The sequence below is a fragment of the Elephas maximus genome, chromosome 3 (assembly GCF_024166365.1).
Source record: "Elephas maximus indicus isolate mEleMax1 chromosome 3, mEleMax1 primary haplotype, whole genome shotgun sequence".
Lineage (NCBI taxonomy): Eukaryota > Metazoa > Chordata > Mammalia > Proboscidea > Elephantidae > Elephas > Elephas maximus.
The window spans coordinates 61,167,758-61,183,046 of record NC_064821.1 but is presented as its reverse complement, the minus strand read 5'-3'; the positions used below and the strand labels follow the sequence as shown (position 1 = coordinate 61,183,046).

At 35.1% G+C, this 15,289-nt stretch overlaps 1 protein-coding gene across 8 annotated transcripts in view; it reads left to right on the top strand.

The window, feature by feature from the left end:
- EIF4G3 (eukaryotic translation initiation factor 4 gamma 3) overlaps window positions 1-15,289 on the top strand; it is a 381,417-nt gene that overhangs the window by 291,107 nt on the left and 75,021 nt on the right. For 5 of the 8 annotated variants that reach the window (XM_049878170.1, XM_049878168.1, XM_049878167.1 and 2 more), the window contains 3 exons: window positions 190-300; window positions 4,472-4,642; window positions 11,097-11,294. In XM_049878170.1, coding sequence (XP_049734127.1) covers window positions 190-300; window positions 4,472-4,642; window positions 11,097-11,294 — 480 coding nt within the window. The remainder of the gene's footprint in view (window positions 1-189; window positions 301-4,471; window positions 4,643-11,096; window positions 11,295-15,289) is intronic. The other 3 variants (XM_049878174.1, XM_049878173.1, XM_049878172.1) reach the window with 1 other exon arrangement.

Genomic DNA, 15,289 nt, shown 5'->3' with positions numbered 1-15,289 from the left:
GAAAGGAGCTGGTGCGTTAATTTAGTCTTTTTTTTTTCCCTCATATTTTTCAGTTGAAATGACCTGCAAATGGGTTAAAAATAGAGCCAACCTTGATAGGATTCCTTTTTTGTTTTGAGGTATCCTGATACATTGGAGATCTCTGATGACATTCGGCTAATGGACATCTCTTTATCTTTGTTTCTACAGATCTGCAAAGTGCAGAGCAGGCATGGATTGCCAATCCTGGAACAGGGCAAAACCCCAGCATGCACTCCTCAGGCGATGTCGCACCCACCCCTGAAGAGCCTGCCTCTAGGGGTGCGCTGAATCCTTCTTGTTTTTTTTTTTTAAACAGTAGTCTATGGTGTTATGATATTTTCTGTTTTGCTCTTCTCATTTACCGTAGGTTATAAAGTAAAAATATGAACAAATGACATGTAAAAAGAGTGCAGTATTGGTAAACTGCAGATTGCCATTACACCCTCAGTGGCAGGCTCTTCAGCGGTGGAAGTGGCATCACCAGTGGAGTTATGCTGGGGCAACTGCACTGTGCAGGATTTGGCAGGCTCTGCCTACCTCACGCTTTGTAGACTTGCAGAAAGCATGAGGGAAAGTTGCCAAAGATGTGGCTACCTCTTTTTCCCAAGTTAGAATGACATAGAGAGCACTTAGTAAAGTTCTGAGGGAACTTGAAGTTTGATGTACATTTGCAGATCACCCTGTTAAGACTGCTTTATTTTGTGCTTTAAAAAATGGTTTTATATAAGGTGACATTTTTTATTTTCCCATCACCTTTTTATTTCTGGAGTGGCAACTTTTGAAACCTGCTTTGAAATAAGACTACACTGTATAAAAAGAAAGTCACTTTGTAGAAACTTGAATTATTTGGTTATTTGCCTACAGACAAACAGTAGTTGAAAATACCCGAGTGCCAGTATGTGTGGGGGACTTTGTAAAATCTACAGAAACCCTTCTTAATTTGAAGCATATTGTTTGAGCATCACCATATTAAAGACTTATGTGTATTATACTCTCTTCTCACACAGGTTTGGAATTTAACCTCTATTTTCTCCAATTGCTAAATTAAGTTTTTTCTAAAGCTTGAATTAGCTCACCATAAAGCTTTAGAAAGCAGCTTTCTAGAAACCTTTGCACCCTATTTTTCAGCATTATTTCCTTTTTGATGCTTTAAATTTATACTCACGCCAGTGTTTGGTTTTTGCTTTGTTTTGGGGTTTTTTTAATCTTTGGTCAAACATTTGAAATAATGTTGATAGCATTTTGATTTATTCTCTGTTTAACAGCATCTGTGGTTATATTGCTCAATTTTGTTCATATGTCACGGAAGGTATGAATTGTCACGTCTCTTCTTCAAATGTATACTGAGACTTTTCATTACGAACTTGTTGTTCATTGTCTACTAATAATTAGTTATAGCAAAAAAAGAAATACTGTGAGTTGAAAACAAGCTAAATTTTTTGAAAAATATTTAAAATGGGAAATGAATTTTCAAAGTAACATTCAAAATGTACATTTACCTATTATGGCTGTGTGTATCAGACAAATGAGTCATTCTGGTGCATTCAAAGTAATGTGACTGGAAATAAGACATGATCTAGATTTTGTGGTGTCTCCAAAAAAGTCAACTTTAATTATTTAATTCACTTTCTTCTGTCATATGTTAAAAGATAGCTTTTTAAGTGAAATAATGATCTATTAGGGTAATATTGATAGGTGAAGCTTTATAGTTAGTCTTCTGGCTTTTTCCATAGCTAACAAACATTTCCCACTTAGTTTGCCCATAGGATCACATATCTAACACATAAAGGAACAGTAAATAATGCCGGTTGGAAAAAGCAGCAGCCCTACTTTTCATAGTTTCTGGTTCCATATTGCTGATAATTTTTGTCAATTGTTCAAATTTGCTTATTAATAATTGCCAACCAGTGATATTAAAATCTACTGGATATGCTTCACAGTATGACTTAAGTAGTTCCTACTATAAACTTTCTTGTAACAGATTTGTTACCAAGTGTTTTCAGTGCATGGCAAATTGTTTTAAAAGTCAGTGCAGTTATGTATAATTTTTAAGCATGAAAGGTCCTTACGGACAGTAAAGAGGATGCCTGTTGGAAGTACCCAGGCAGTATCATCTCTCTAGTTTTTTAAAAATCAAATTACTTGGGCAATTGTGGTATTATTTTAATACTAATCTTTTTCAGATATCATACAAAGTGCTCCAAAAGAAATCTCTTAGAAGGGCTGTGGACCTAGACTAGCAATTTGCCACTCACATTCATTTCAACTAACTTTAAGATTAGTTGCACTATTAAATATGTGGGCAAAATCATAGGGACAAGAGGTTTTCTGAGCTCCTATCATTCCTCCCTTCTCTCCTTAAAGGAACACTTGCTTGTCTGTCTTCTTTTAAAATTGTAAGGATGAATATTGGCCCCATTTTCTCTGATTATTCAGGTAGTCAAGGAGTTTGAGGGTGTAGTTCAGTCTCTGAATGAGATAAATAGGATCATGCATATTCAATTCTAGAAGAAATGGGCCTCATTTCTTAATACATTTAAGAAAAATGTATGGGACTGGGTAAAAAATTTAAACTTCTAGCTCATCGGAAAAAAATAATTGTGACTTATTAGCTAATCAACTTCACATTTTGATTCTTCGTTTTAGCTCTGACATTTCTGGCCTTTGAGAACATTATACTCTAAAGTCCTCCGTAATTAGCTGATTAGCCATTACTCAGCAATTATCTGTCCTTCAAGCAAGGAAACCAGCTTCATCTCTTTCTGTATACCTTATGACCGTTGGCACAGGATCCTAGGTTTTGCTTGTGCCTAATAAGTGAGTTAATTCTTCATGGTACTACTTGACAGATACTATAAAACAGGATGGTTTATGTCAATTATTAAGTTTTTCACACACAAAAAAGTACTTGAAATACTTAAAGGTAATTATACCAATCCACAAGCCATTATTTAAAAATTCCTTTTGGTTCTTTTTTATTGATAATGATACCTTACTAAGTTTTAAAGGTCCTTTTACATGCTTTATATCGTATGATCCTTACAATAACCTTTTATAGGTAAGACAGGCAGGCATTTTGTATTAAGAAAGCTTAACCTCAACAAAGTTAAGAGACTTGCCCACGGTAACTGGCTCGTCAATATTAGATTTGAACTGAAGAGTCCAGTTCTTCTATCTCCTAATTTGCTTCTTTTCTCTACTGCACCACAGTCCTTCCAGGCATGGATGTTCTAGACAGTGAATTCATTCCTAGGGTGTAAACATGAGACCTTTGGAGATTAATTTATCAAACATGTTAAGGATTAATAAGTATGGTAAATTTATTAGGGACCCAATGTACTTAGATATATAATATTTGCAAACAATGTTTCTCTTAGTTATATCCAGAAATAGAAATATAATTTATAAATCGATCTTGAGAGCTTGCACCTAGGTTATAATTGAGCTATCTTATCCTTTTTTTTTTTTATTATTCTGTACTACTATCAGTTAGCTTTTTAAAACTTTTTTCTTTTGAAACACTGTTGTTAACCTACTTAGTAATATTTCTTACGTCTTTATGATGCTTGCTTGAAATTCACACATATTTGTGGTGGGGCAGGTAAAGAGATGTGGCATAAATGATATCTGTCATTTTCCAGATTCAGATCTCAAGGCATATTCATTGATGTTTGAAGTAGTTTTTTTAATGGACATTTTCTGACTTTGTCCAAACAAGATTAAAATTATACCCCCAAATTATGCATATGGTAACTCTTATATGATATTGACACAGTTACCTCCACTTACACCCAGAAGCCTATGTTCTTGACAAATGTTTATGTCTAAATGCATGAATTAAACTAAGCATCTCATGATATAATTGTGTACTTGAGCTCTATCCAAGTTTTGAAAAGGGAATTTATCCACATGAGTCAACACTAGAATATAACCTGAATTTTACAAACCAGACATTGTTTTGATACATTTTGTTAACAGGACTGTTTTGTCTGGGCTACCATATCCAAGTTCCAGTTATAAAGAAATATTCTGGTAGTCGTAGTGTCTGGTTTAACAACTGTTGTCTGCGGGTACTTTTCCGATCCGGTGATCCTCTCTAGTTCTCTTTTAGTTATGCCATGCCTGCTACCTCCGCGTTTATGTAACCTCTCAGTTGTTTTAATGTTTAACAAATAGTCTTCGATCATAACATCAGTTTTATATCCTTAGCTGGATGCATTTGACAAGATTGTGTGAATAACTCAGAAATTTTAACTTTTGATGGTGTTCTGAGCAGATAAGTTATTTTTCTTAAAAAAGAAAAAAAAGATCACGTGTAACTTGAGTGCCTAATACTTACCTTTGTGTCTTGAAGTATTTGGTGTGATCAGCAGGCTTGACTTGAGCAGCGCAGCATTCAGTTAATTGTAAGTACTCTGTATAGATATAATAAAGAATGTTCTTGTCCTAGTTGTTGAATGTTGCATCACGGAGATCTCAACCCAGCCAGAGAAGAGAGCCCAGGAAGATCATCACAGTTCCTGTGAAAGAAGATGTGCACCTTAAAAAGGCGGAGAATGCCTGGAAGCCCAGCCAAAAACGAGACAGCCAAGCTGAGGATCCTGAGAACATTAAAACACAGGTGAGAACAGAAGCACGTGCTAGCACAGTTTGGGAATCATAATAATTTTTTATTTCTTTTAACCTGTCATTTTAACCTGTTATGTATGTGTATATGGCAATGTTTAAGACTTTTTGTAATTTTTCCTATTAAAAGTTTTGTTCTAAAAGCAATCATGGACACCACACAACCTATTTTCTCTTAAAATTGTTTTCTGTAAGCTTTTTCAAAACCAACACCATGCCTAGAGGGTTCATATGTCATAGATTACTTCTGTCATTCAGGTTTAGATTAATATTTGCTTTTTAAAAAATGCATTTTTAGATTGTTAGTGATAGTCTCTTTACTCTGTGCTACTCTAGTTAGTACATTTCTTTTATGTCTTCTTATCAGGCTTTCATTTCTTGTTATTCCACCATATTAGCTAGAATTTAGAAACCCATCTTGCTCTGGAGTCTTTTGGGATAAAATTGAATACTTTGCGTCTTTGTACATATCCTGCCCTCACAACTTCTTAGGGCAAATTGAGTGGATTCCTTTAAGCATCAGAATTAGACTCCTTAAAGCCCTTATTTATTTTTTGTTATACACACAATGCTAGTTCCTACCCCTGCATTACTTCTACTGTTTGCTTTGGGTATGTTTATAGGCACCAAAATTGCAATCTCTGCTTGAACTCAAACTTCACACCTGTGCCAGAGCCAGGCATCACAGATCAAATACTAGCTTCTCAGTGTCTGAATCCTCATGTACCTTTCCTCTCACCATAAACAGTTTAGTGTAACAGTTAAGAGCTCCATTTCTAGAGGCAGCAGCCCCAGGTTTGAGTCCAGGCTCTGTTGGGCAAATTCTTAATCTCAGCTGTAAAATAGAAATAGTGATAGTACCTACCTCACTGGGCTATTGTGAAGATTAAATGCGGCAACATAAAGCACTTGGCATGGTTGGTTCCTGGAGCCCAGTTAAATGTTCAGTCTGAAAATGTTCCTGGAGACAGAAATGTGCCTTATAAACGCTGATTTTGATTTAGCACCAACACAGAACCTTATACATAGTAGATACTCAGTAAATGCTTGTTAAATGTATGCACTAAATAAACAAAATAGCTAATACAAAGCAAGGACCAAGATGACCCGATCAGTCTCAAAGGCATGCTGTCAGATCTTAAGTGGCTCCTTGACTTTGTTCATCTCTCCAGTGTATTGCCCCAAACATGTGCCATCAAGGCCGTAGGTACATCCTTCTACAAATTCACTGAGGGCAAGTCGTTAGTCTTAAACCCCATTTCATGCCTGTATATGTCAGTCTGTGTTTTAAACACTTCTATGTTCCTCCCTGTCACACCCTGAGAAATGCTGAAAGATAATCAGCCTAAGTGGCTTGGACTGATAGTTTAAAATGTCCGGGAGATATTCATCGTTAAAGATGAAGATGCCTTGCTTTAGTATTTAAGCCCCTTGTATTAGTGCCTTATTTCATTTGATGCTTACAACACCTGTGAAGAGGGAATAGATATGGTCTTTTTTTTTTTTTTTTTCATTTGAGGAAACTGAAGTGTCAAGAGATTATTTATTGCCCACAGTGTTGTGGTCACTGAATAGTTCATTTGTTTTGATTTGTAATTGGCTTCTGTTTTCTCAGTAACAGAGTTCTTCCCATTGTTAATTTCTATTTCAGAAACATAATTATATCAACTTGAGGTGTCAATTAGCCAAGTTTCTATAGTGAACAGATGCAGTCAATCCAGTGGAATGTTAATAAACTTCTTTTTTAGAACCAGTATCACCTCATTTCTCTTGACCCATTTTCTAAATATGGAATGATTTATTCCATTCCCTCTCTTTTTTGGTGTTATTATTCTCCTCTGCACACATATACTGTGTATTTACCTGTTGGCTCCTGTTAATTGCTATTTCTGTCCGTTTTGTTAAAACAGTGGTTTAATTGTTGCCTCCACTTCAGAATACTCTTTCACTCTGACTTTTGGTCCTGTCACTATATTAAAAACAAAACAAAACATGAGTGACCATCAATGACCTTGTTCTTCCTATATTGTAAAATTTCATCTTCTCCTTGAAGCAGTTCTAAGAAATCATTGCCTTATGAAGTGGCTGGATTTCTACCGCATATACCACTATGGTGGGTTCACTGACTACTACATCTCTCTTCTGTCTCCTGATTCCTACTGCCACTACCTCCTGATTCACCTTCCTGAAAGACTGATTTTACATTTTCACTCCTTCCTATCTTTTTAAGCTAGCATTCAGGACCTCATTTTCTGTCACTCTTAAACACTAACTGTCTGATCTTTCTAGGTGGTTTTCTGTGTCCCCAAACTAGGAAATCCTCAGTGATAATCCCAAGGCTGTGCTTATATGTTTTCCCCTTCCTAAAATGCCTTTACCCCTTTCTTTCTACTTAACCAACTTTTTCTGTCCTGTATAATCTGGCCCAGTTCTCATTTCCTTCATAAGGCATTCTCTGACTAACCGTCAGTACCTCTTGCCTCTCTGATACCTGAACCACTCCTTTTTCTGAAGCCTAATCCACCTAGTGCTTGCTTTATCACTTCACTTGGAAGTACAGGTTTCACCTGCTGTACGGAAGTAGAATGTTCCTATGAAACCTTTACAAAGCTGAAATGGTATAAGCAAAGAAGCAATCACCATTCATTTATATGGGAAAAGTTTTGAGCATTCCCAGACCCAAAAAATAACCTACCAAATCATACCAAATAACACGGGAAACCTAAAACAACACTAACAAATAGCAAAAGCAGTAAGGATGATAAATATGCAGCCTGTATAAAGTAGGATTTATAAAGTAGGACTACTATACGTACAGTGTAGTTTCACTTACCAGACTTGGGAAGAGAGTGAGCATACTGGAAGGCTGAGAGATGGTGGTGTTGGTGGTGATGACAGCCCCAGTAGCCTAGCTATGATGGCTTGATGCTGAGATGCTGAGACTAGTTCCCAGGGAAGGAGCTTGGCAACACCACTCTTACTGCTCCGGGTGCACACAGCCTCTTTAAAGGCTTGGCTCACTGCAAAACAAATGCCGAATACTATTTCCATCTTTTGGCCTTTTTCTTTTTTTTAACCAAACCTAAAATCCTCTCCAGGTTTTTTTCGGTTAGCAAAAACAGGTACTAGTGTAGGTCTTTAGTAAAAGTGAAGTGGCATAAAGTGAACTTTCAAAAAGTGGGGGATATCTGTATATCCCGTCTCACAGCTGAATTTCAGTTGTCTGGAAGGCAATGAGTTTGTCTTCCGCTTCATTTGTGCTAAAAATAATTTATTGGGCATGGAGTAGATACTTAGTTATACTGAATAAATGATTTTTAATAAGTATTTGTTGTTGTGTGCCATCAGGTTGATCCCAACTCATGGCAACCTTGAATACTTTTTTGTTATCTTGTTTTTCTAGGCTTAAACTTTTAAACTTTAGAAAGTAGAGGTAATTGAACCCTTTTTTCTTGAAGTAAAGTTTAAAGTTTTAAATCTTAAAGATACTTTCTCAGTTGATAATAGGCAATTGAAAGAATTGCAGTGAATTTTCCCCTTCTTCCCAATAAACTTAAAAAATTTTTTCTTATAAAAGCAATACTTATTGCTAAAAAACCTGACAAGATTTTGTGTGTGTGTGCACACGTGCATGCTTTAGGTGAAAGTTTACAGAGCAAATTAGTTTCTCGTTCAACAATTTATACACAGATTATTTTGTGATATTGGTTGCAATTCCTGCCATGTGTCAGCACTCTCCCCTTCTCTGAAAATATAATTTTTTCAAATTTAAATAGATTCATTTATCATTTCTCTTTCCCAGAGAAAACTGTTTATAGGCTTTTTTGGTTATTATATCATGGTTTCTTAGATTTTTAAAACTATTTTTTTATTGAGACAGTCTACATAGTAATCTATTTTGGGTTTGGCTTCTTTCACTAAGCATAATGCATTTGAGATTCATCCATATTGTGTGTATGATGAGGTGTTTTTTTTTATTGCTGTGTAGCACTCCACTGTTTGGATATACGGGAGCTTCTTTATCCATTCACCAGATAAACAGTTTCCAGGTTTTAGAAATTATGAAAAAGTTGCTATAAACATTTAAGTACAGGAGTTTGGGTGAACATAGTTATTATTTCTTTTGAGCAAATTTCTAGCTTTGGAGTTGGTGAATACATATTTATCTTTATTAGAAAATGCCAAATTGTTTTCAAAAGTAGTTGTACCATTTTACATTTTCACTAGCAATGTGTGGGAGTTTAAATTGCTCCATATCCTCACCAGCACTTGGTATTGTCAGCTTCTTTAATTTTAGCCATTCTAAATGGGTATGTGGTGGTTTTTAATTTGCATTGTGGTTTATATTTAGTTTGCATTTCTCAAGTGACTAATGATGCTGAGCATCTTTTCGTGTGCTTATTGGCTACATCTTTTGCCTTTTTTTCATTAGGTAGCTTGTTTTCTTATTGTTGAGCTTTAAGAGTACTTTAAATATTCTTGATAGAACTCCTTTATTAAATGTGTGTTTTGCAAAAATTTTCTCCCAGTCTGTGGTTTGTCTTTTCATTCTCTTAATAGTGTCTTTCACAGAGCAAAAGATTTTAAATTTGATGGTGCCCAATTTATTAATTTTTCACTCATGGATTGTGTTTTTTATATCTAAGAAATCTTTGCATAACTCAAGAAAGCAAAGCTTTTCTTCTATGTTTTCTATTAGAATTTGCTGATTTTAGGTTTTACATTTAATTCTATAATTCGTTTTTGTATAAAGGCAGAAGGTATGAATCAAAGTTTTTTTGAGTTTGTTTTTTTTTTTTTGCTTCTTGATATCCAATTGTTGTAGCACCATTTGCTGAAAAGACTGTGTCCTTCCTCCACTGAATTTCTTTTGCACTTTTGTTGAAAATCATTTCATTATGTATGTGTGGGTCTATTTCTAGGTTTTCTGTTCTGTTCCACTGATAAATGTGTTCTTTGGCCAATACCATACTGCCTTGTTTACTGTAGCCTTACAGTAAGTATTGAAATCAGGTAGTGTGAATTCTCCAGCTTTGTTCTTGTTTTTCAAAATTGCTTTGGCTGTTCTACTTTCTTTATAAATCTTAGAATCAGCTTCTTGATTTCTACCAAAGGAGAAGGGAACTTAACTAGAATTTTCATTTGGATTGTGTTAAATCTGGAGCTCACTTTGGGAAAAACAGATGTCTTAGCAACAGTGAATATTTTAATACATGAACATGATGTATCTCTCCATTTATTTAGGTCCACTTTGATTTCTTTCGGAAACCCTGGTGTCGTAGTGGTTAAGAGCTCTGGCTGCTAACCAAAAGATTGGCAGCTCTAATCCACCAGGCGCTCCTTGGAAACAGAGTTCTACTCTGTCCTGTAGGTTCACTGTGAGTCGACATGAACTCAACGGCAGCGGGTTTTGATTTCTTTTCATCTGTGATTTGTAGTTTCCAGCATACAGATCCTGTGGATATTTTGTTAGATTTTTACCTAAGTATTTCATGTTTTTTTGGTGTTGTTATAAATGATACTTTTTAAAAATTTTAATTTCTAATTCTTCATTTTTAGTGTTTAGAAAAACAATTGATTTTTGAATGTTGACGTTGCTTCCCGTAACATCACTAGATTCACTTGTTAGTTCTGGTAGCTTTTTTCATTTTGTTTTTTGTATATTCCTTATGTTTTCTATGTAGACCATTATGTCATCTGTGAGTAGGGAATCTTATTTCTCTCTGTTTTCTGTATGCCTTTTATTTCTTTCCCTTGCTTTATTATACTGGCTAGCAAATCCAGTATGATTTTGAATAGGAATGGTGAAACCAGACATTTTTGCCTTGTTCCCAGTCTTGGGGGAAGGCATTCAGTCTTTGACCATTAAGTAGGGCTTTATAGATTTTTTTTTTCTAGTTGAGGCAGTTTCCTCTAGTCCTAGTTTACTGAGAGTCCCTACAGCATTTTAAAAGCTTCTTGCCAAGTATTCTGTGGTGAAATAAATTTATGGTTATACCATAATTTATTTAGACAAAGTCCTGTTTTTGGACATTGAACTTGTTTGCTGCAAAGCGTTGTGATGAAGGTTATTGTGGGTAAAATCTTTTTACCTATCCTTAAATATGAATAATTTTCTAAAAGTGTACTTACTGGGTCAAAGGGCAGATTCACAGTATTAAAGATCTTGATGTACATTGCCAGATTGCCCTTAGAAAGGTACCAGATGATGCTCCTACCTATGAAGTGTGAGAATACCTAGGTCCTAGAATTCTCATCAGTTGTGCCAAGGAGGTAGAGTAATTTCTGACTAATTATTAAAAATATATGGATTTAATTATTTCTGTGACTAATTCACATTGTTAATGATTTGAGGAATTAAACTTATAAAACAAAATATTTATCTTCATGGAAAGCCTCTAACTGTCACAGTTGCTATAATACTCTTACCTTTTTTGTGGCCCTTCTAGGAACTTTTCAGAAAAGTCCGAAGTATCTTAAATAAATTGACACCACAGATGTTCAACCAACTGATGAAGCAAGTGTCAGGACTTACCGTTGACACAGAGGAGCGGCTAAAAGGAGTCATTGACCTGGTCTTTGAGAAGGCTATTGACGAACCCAGTTTCTCTGTGGCTTACGCAAACATGTGTCGATGTCTAGTAACGGTAAGAAGAGAGGAAGGAGTAAAACCAGAAATTTCCAAGAGGTATATTCTCCCCTCAACTACACATTCTTCCCAGAAGTGTTATTGGGGCAACATAAAGGGGAGAATATATTTTTAGTATTTACTAATACAATATCCTCATTGTATGAAAAGATGTTGCTTTATTAAAATATATATCTCCTCTGGAGAGGGTATAGCAGCTAGACTGAAGTAGGCATGATATGGTCTCATCAAAAGTGAAGAAGATTGAGTAAGGCTTAAATTTGTAATGTGAAATTGTTTTCTTGGGCAACCAATTCTTCCTGGGATGACATAAAGATACAGCAAATGCTTACTTTTACATTTAATTAAATTCAAAATTGAAAAACATGTTAGTTTTAATTCCAGCCTCTGTGAAAATGGAAGAATAGTTTCCTTATGGTCAAAAAGGGTTGAAAACTGATAATTTCATCTCTTAGAAACTATTAGATTTCTTTCTCCTTACACTGCCCACAACAATTTAATCTTCACAGCCTGTCACATCTAGGGCAAGACAGAATGGGAAGCCAAAGAACTTCTGATTAGTGTTCATTGCCCTCCTCTGTTCCGCAGTCATGAAACTGCTGTGTACCATCTGTATTTTTCCTTCCTGTTACTGTTACCAAGGTACTTGTGTCTGAAATGTGTGTTTTTCTTTTATATTTGGCTTTTTTCTTAAGTGTCGCTACTCATTGTCATTGTGCCTCGCCTCTTAGAAACAAGCTATGAAAACACAAAATTCTGTCATTCTACCAGTATTTATTAAGTACCTATGTCAAAGGTAGGTAAGTCTTTTGGGGAGTGGAAAAGTACATCTGTTTTTAAGGAACTCAAAATCCATATTGAAAAATACAGCATTTTTAAGGAAAAAAAAATCACTTATAAGGTATTCTGTGATATTACAGTATACTGATGGTTAAATGAATGGTTTAGACCAAAAGTCATGTTGGAGGAAAAAGAAATCACTATGTTGGTGGGAGAGAGAGAAACTTTTATGAAGTTTATGGAGTTTGAGTTAGACATAGGAGAACGGGGAATACTCTTAGACAAGTACAAGAGAGGGAAGAGGGTGTTCCAGGCAGGTTTAAGATTGAGGCCAGCAAGCATGGCATAATGTAATGTTTACGAATATTGGCTTTGAAGTCTCAGTTCTGGGTTTAAAATATAAACTTTAAATTCCTATTTTGCCTTAGAATAGTTACATAACCTCTTTAAACCTCAGTTTTTAATCTGTAAGATAAAGATTAGTTCATACAACTTAAAGTCATTGTAAGGATAAAATAAACGAGATTGTGCATGTAAAGCTCCTAGCTCAGTACTTAGCCTGTAGTAAGCCCTAAATAAATTGAAACCATGTTGGTGGTAGAAAAGAGTCTAGGGCCAGATCGTGAAGGTCTTGAAATTCTGGCTTTACTGAGAATGATTGTAAGAACAGAAACCTTCCATTCAGCACGTACTACGTTTCAGTGTGGATAGATGCTTGCTAGGCTTAGATGCTTTATATACATTATTTGTAATGGTTATAACCCTGAAAGGTATTATTAACCCACTGCCGTTGAGTCGATTCCGACTCATAGCAACCCTACAGGACAGAGTAGAACTGCCCCATAGAGTTTCTAAGGAGCGCCTGGCAGATTCAAACTGCCAACCTCTTGGTTAGCAGCCATAGCACTTAACCACTACACCACAAAATATTAGCCCCACTTTATTGAATCAGAAATTGAGGTTTAGATAAGATAAATAACTTCTTCAAGGCCACATAACTAGCAAGTGACAGTGCTAGAATGCAAATCAGGTTTTACTCAGTCATTTGCACTTTACTCGGTACCATGTTGCCTTCTAAAATACTATAATTATCTAAAAGCAAACTAATTTTCTATCTTATTCCCCTCATTTTTGTTGTGGCAGCCACGACATCTTGTGTGTACCCGTTAGAGCTGGGGCTAGATCCCAGATCTTCTAGCTCACACTTAGTGCTCTCTCCCAATTCTAAATGTTTTACTACAGGCGGTAAAGAGTTGATGTTTTTAATAGAGGTGTGTCTTTGATGAAAATTACCTTTGAAAAGGCCTGGCAGTAGTAGTACAAGTTGAATTGGAATAGGATGAGATTATAGACAAGCCAACAACTTTTGAAACTTTTGTTCTGATCTACGCTTCTTTAGTAACATTTACAAAGCTTTACTGGAGTATTTTAAATTATGGAATAACCTATTGGAACAAGTTAAACAACATAGAGATGTACTCAGAAAAAGTCAATACTGTCTACTTAAGCCCAGCTAGTTAAACTCTTCCCTCCCACAAGGCAATTAATATGAATAGTTTAGATGAATCCTTCCACACTTTTCTCTATATTCATAAAATCATATATACACAAGCATATATATACAGTTATTTTTTTTTGCTTTAACTTTTTTTTTTTTTTTAAGTTTTTACTTTAACTGGATCACATCCTATGCACTGTTTTGCAATTTGCTTGTTGTACTTAACAATACATGTTTTAGACATTCTTCTAGGTCATTACACATAGATTTTACTCATATCTTTTCAATAGTTGCATAATATTTTATCATATGTGTATACCACAATTCATCTAGCAATTTCTTTACTGCTGGAGATAATTGTTTCTAGTTTTTTGTTTGTTTGCAACCACAGGCAGTGCTGTAATAAACATTCAAGTATGTTCTTACATGCTGGAGCTTTTATTTCTTTAGAATAAATTTCCCAAAGCTGTATCATATACCAAAAGGTATATGTTTTTTAAGCGTGCCAGGGTGCCACAAATGGTTAATGGGCTTGGATGCTAACTGATAGGATGGTGATTCAAGTCCACCCAGAATCACCTCAGAAGAAGGCCTGGCCATCTACTTCTGGAAATCAGCCATTGAAAAACCTATAGAGTACCAATCTGCTCCAACATACATGGGGTCACCATGAGTCAAGATCAGCAAGACAGTAACTGGTATTATGTTTTCAACCTTTTAAATTTTTTTATTGAAGCATAACAGACATACATGCTTTCTGGGGAGAAAAAAATCCCTGATTGTAGGATTTGCCAAATTTAGTGATGTAAGTATTACCATCATGGCTGCTTTTAAGCTACCAACAGTTTGACAATTGACACAAAATTCTTATTTTAAAAAATGGCCTGCCTAAAGCAGTATGAACTGACTTCACACCACTATAACGTCTATACAGAAAAGTGTACAAATCATAATTGTACAGCTCAATTTATTTCAGTAAATAAATTTCTCAAATAGGACTATACCCTTCCCTCTTCTTTAAAGGTAATCACTGTCCTAACTTCTGACACCACAGTTAATCTACTTCTGAGGTATTGAGGGCATAAAGTGAAATGGTGATAATGGAAATAGAGCCATAGAGTCATACTACAAATCAAACACAAAAATGAAACCAATCCCAGAAATAACGAAGCCCTAAATATGAAAGCTAAACTTTTAGAAGAAAATTGAGACTATCTTCATGAACTTAGAAAAAGGAGGAATATTTTCAACAACACTCAAAATGAACAACCCACAAGGGAAAAAACCATCAAATTTTACTTTAAAATTTACAATCTTTGATGCAGAAAATATATCATAAATAAATTTAAAAAATTAAACACATAGTCAGGAAGAAATATATTTGGAATATTTGGATGCCTATAACTTACAAAGTATGAGAATCCTTAATATTTAAAAAAAAAAAAAAAAGGCAAATCAATAAAAACGGCCCAATTAAAAAATGGGCAGTTCATAAAAATGGTAATCCATTGGCTGATAAACTTATGAAAACATACTCAGTGTTATTCATTATTAGTGAAATGATAAGCCACAATTCTGTGTAATTCATACCCATTCGATTAAAAAAAAAAGAAATTCGAAGTATTCACAAAGATTGAACACTGCCAATTTGGAGAGTAATTGAATAATATTGTTGAAGATATCACTACCTAGCAGTTTAACTTCTTGGCGTATAC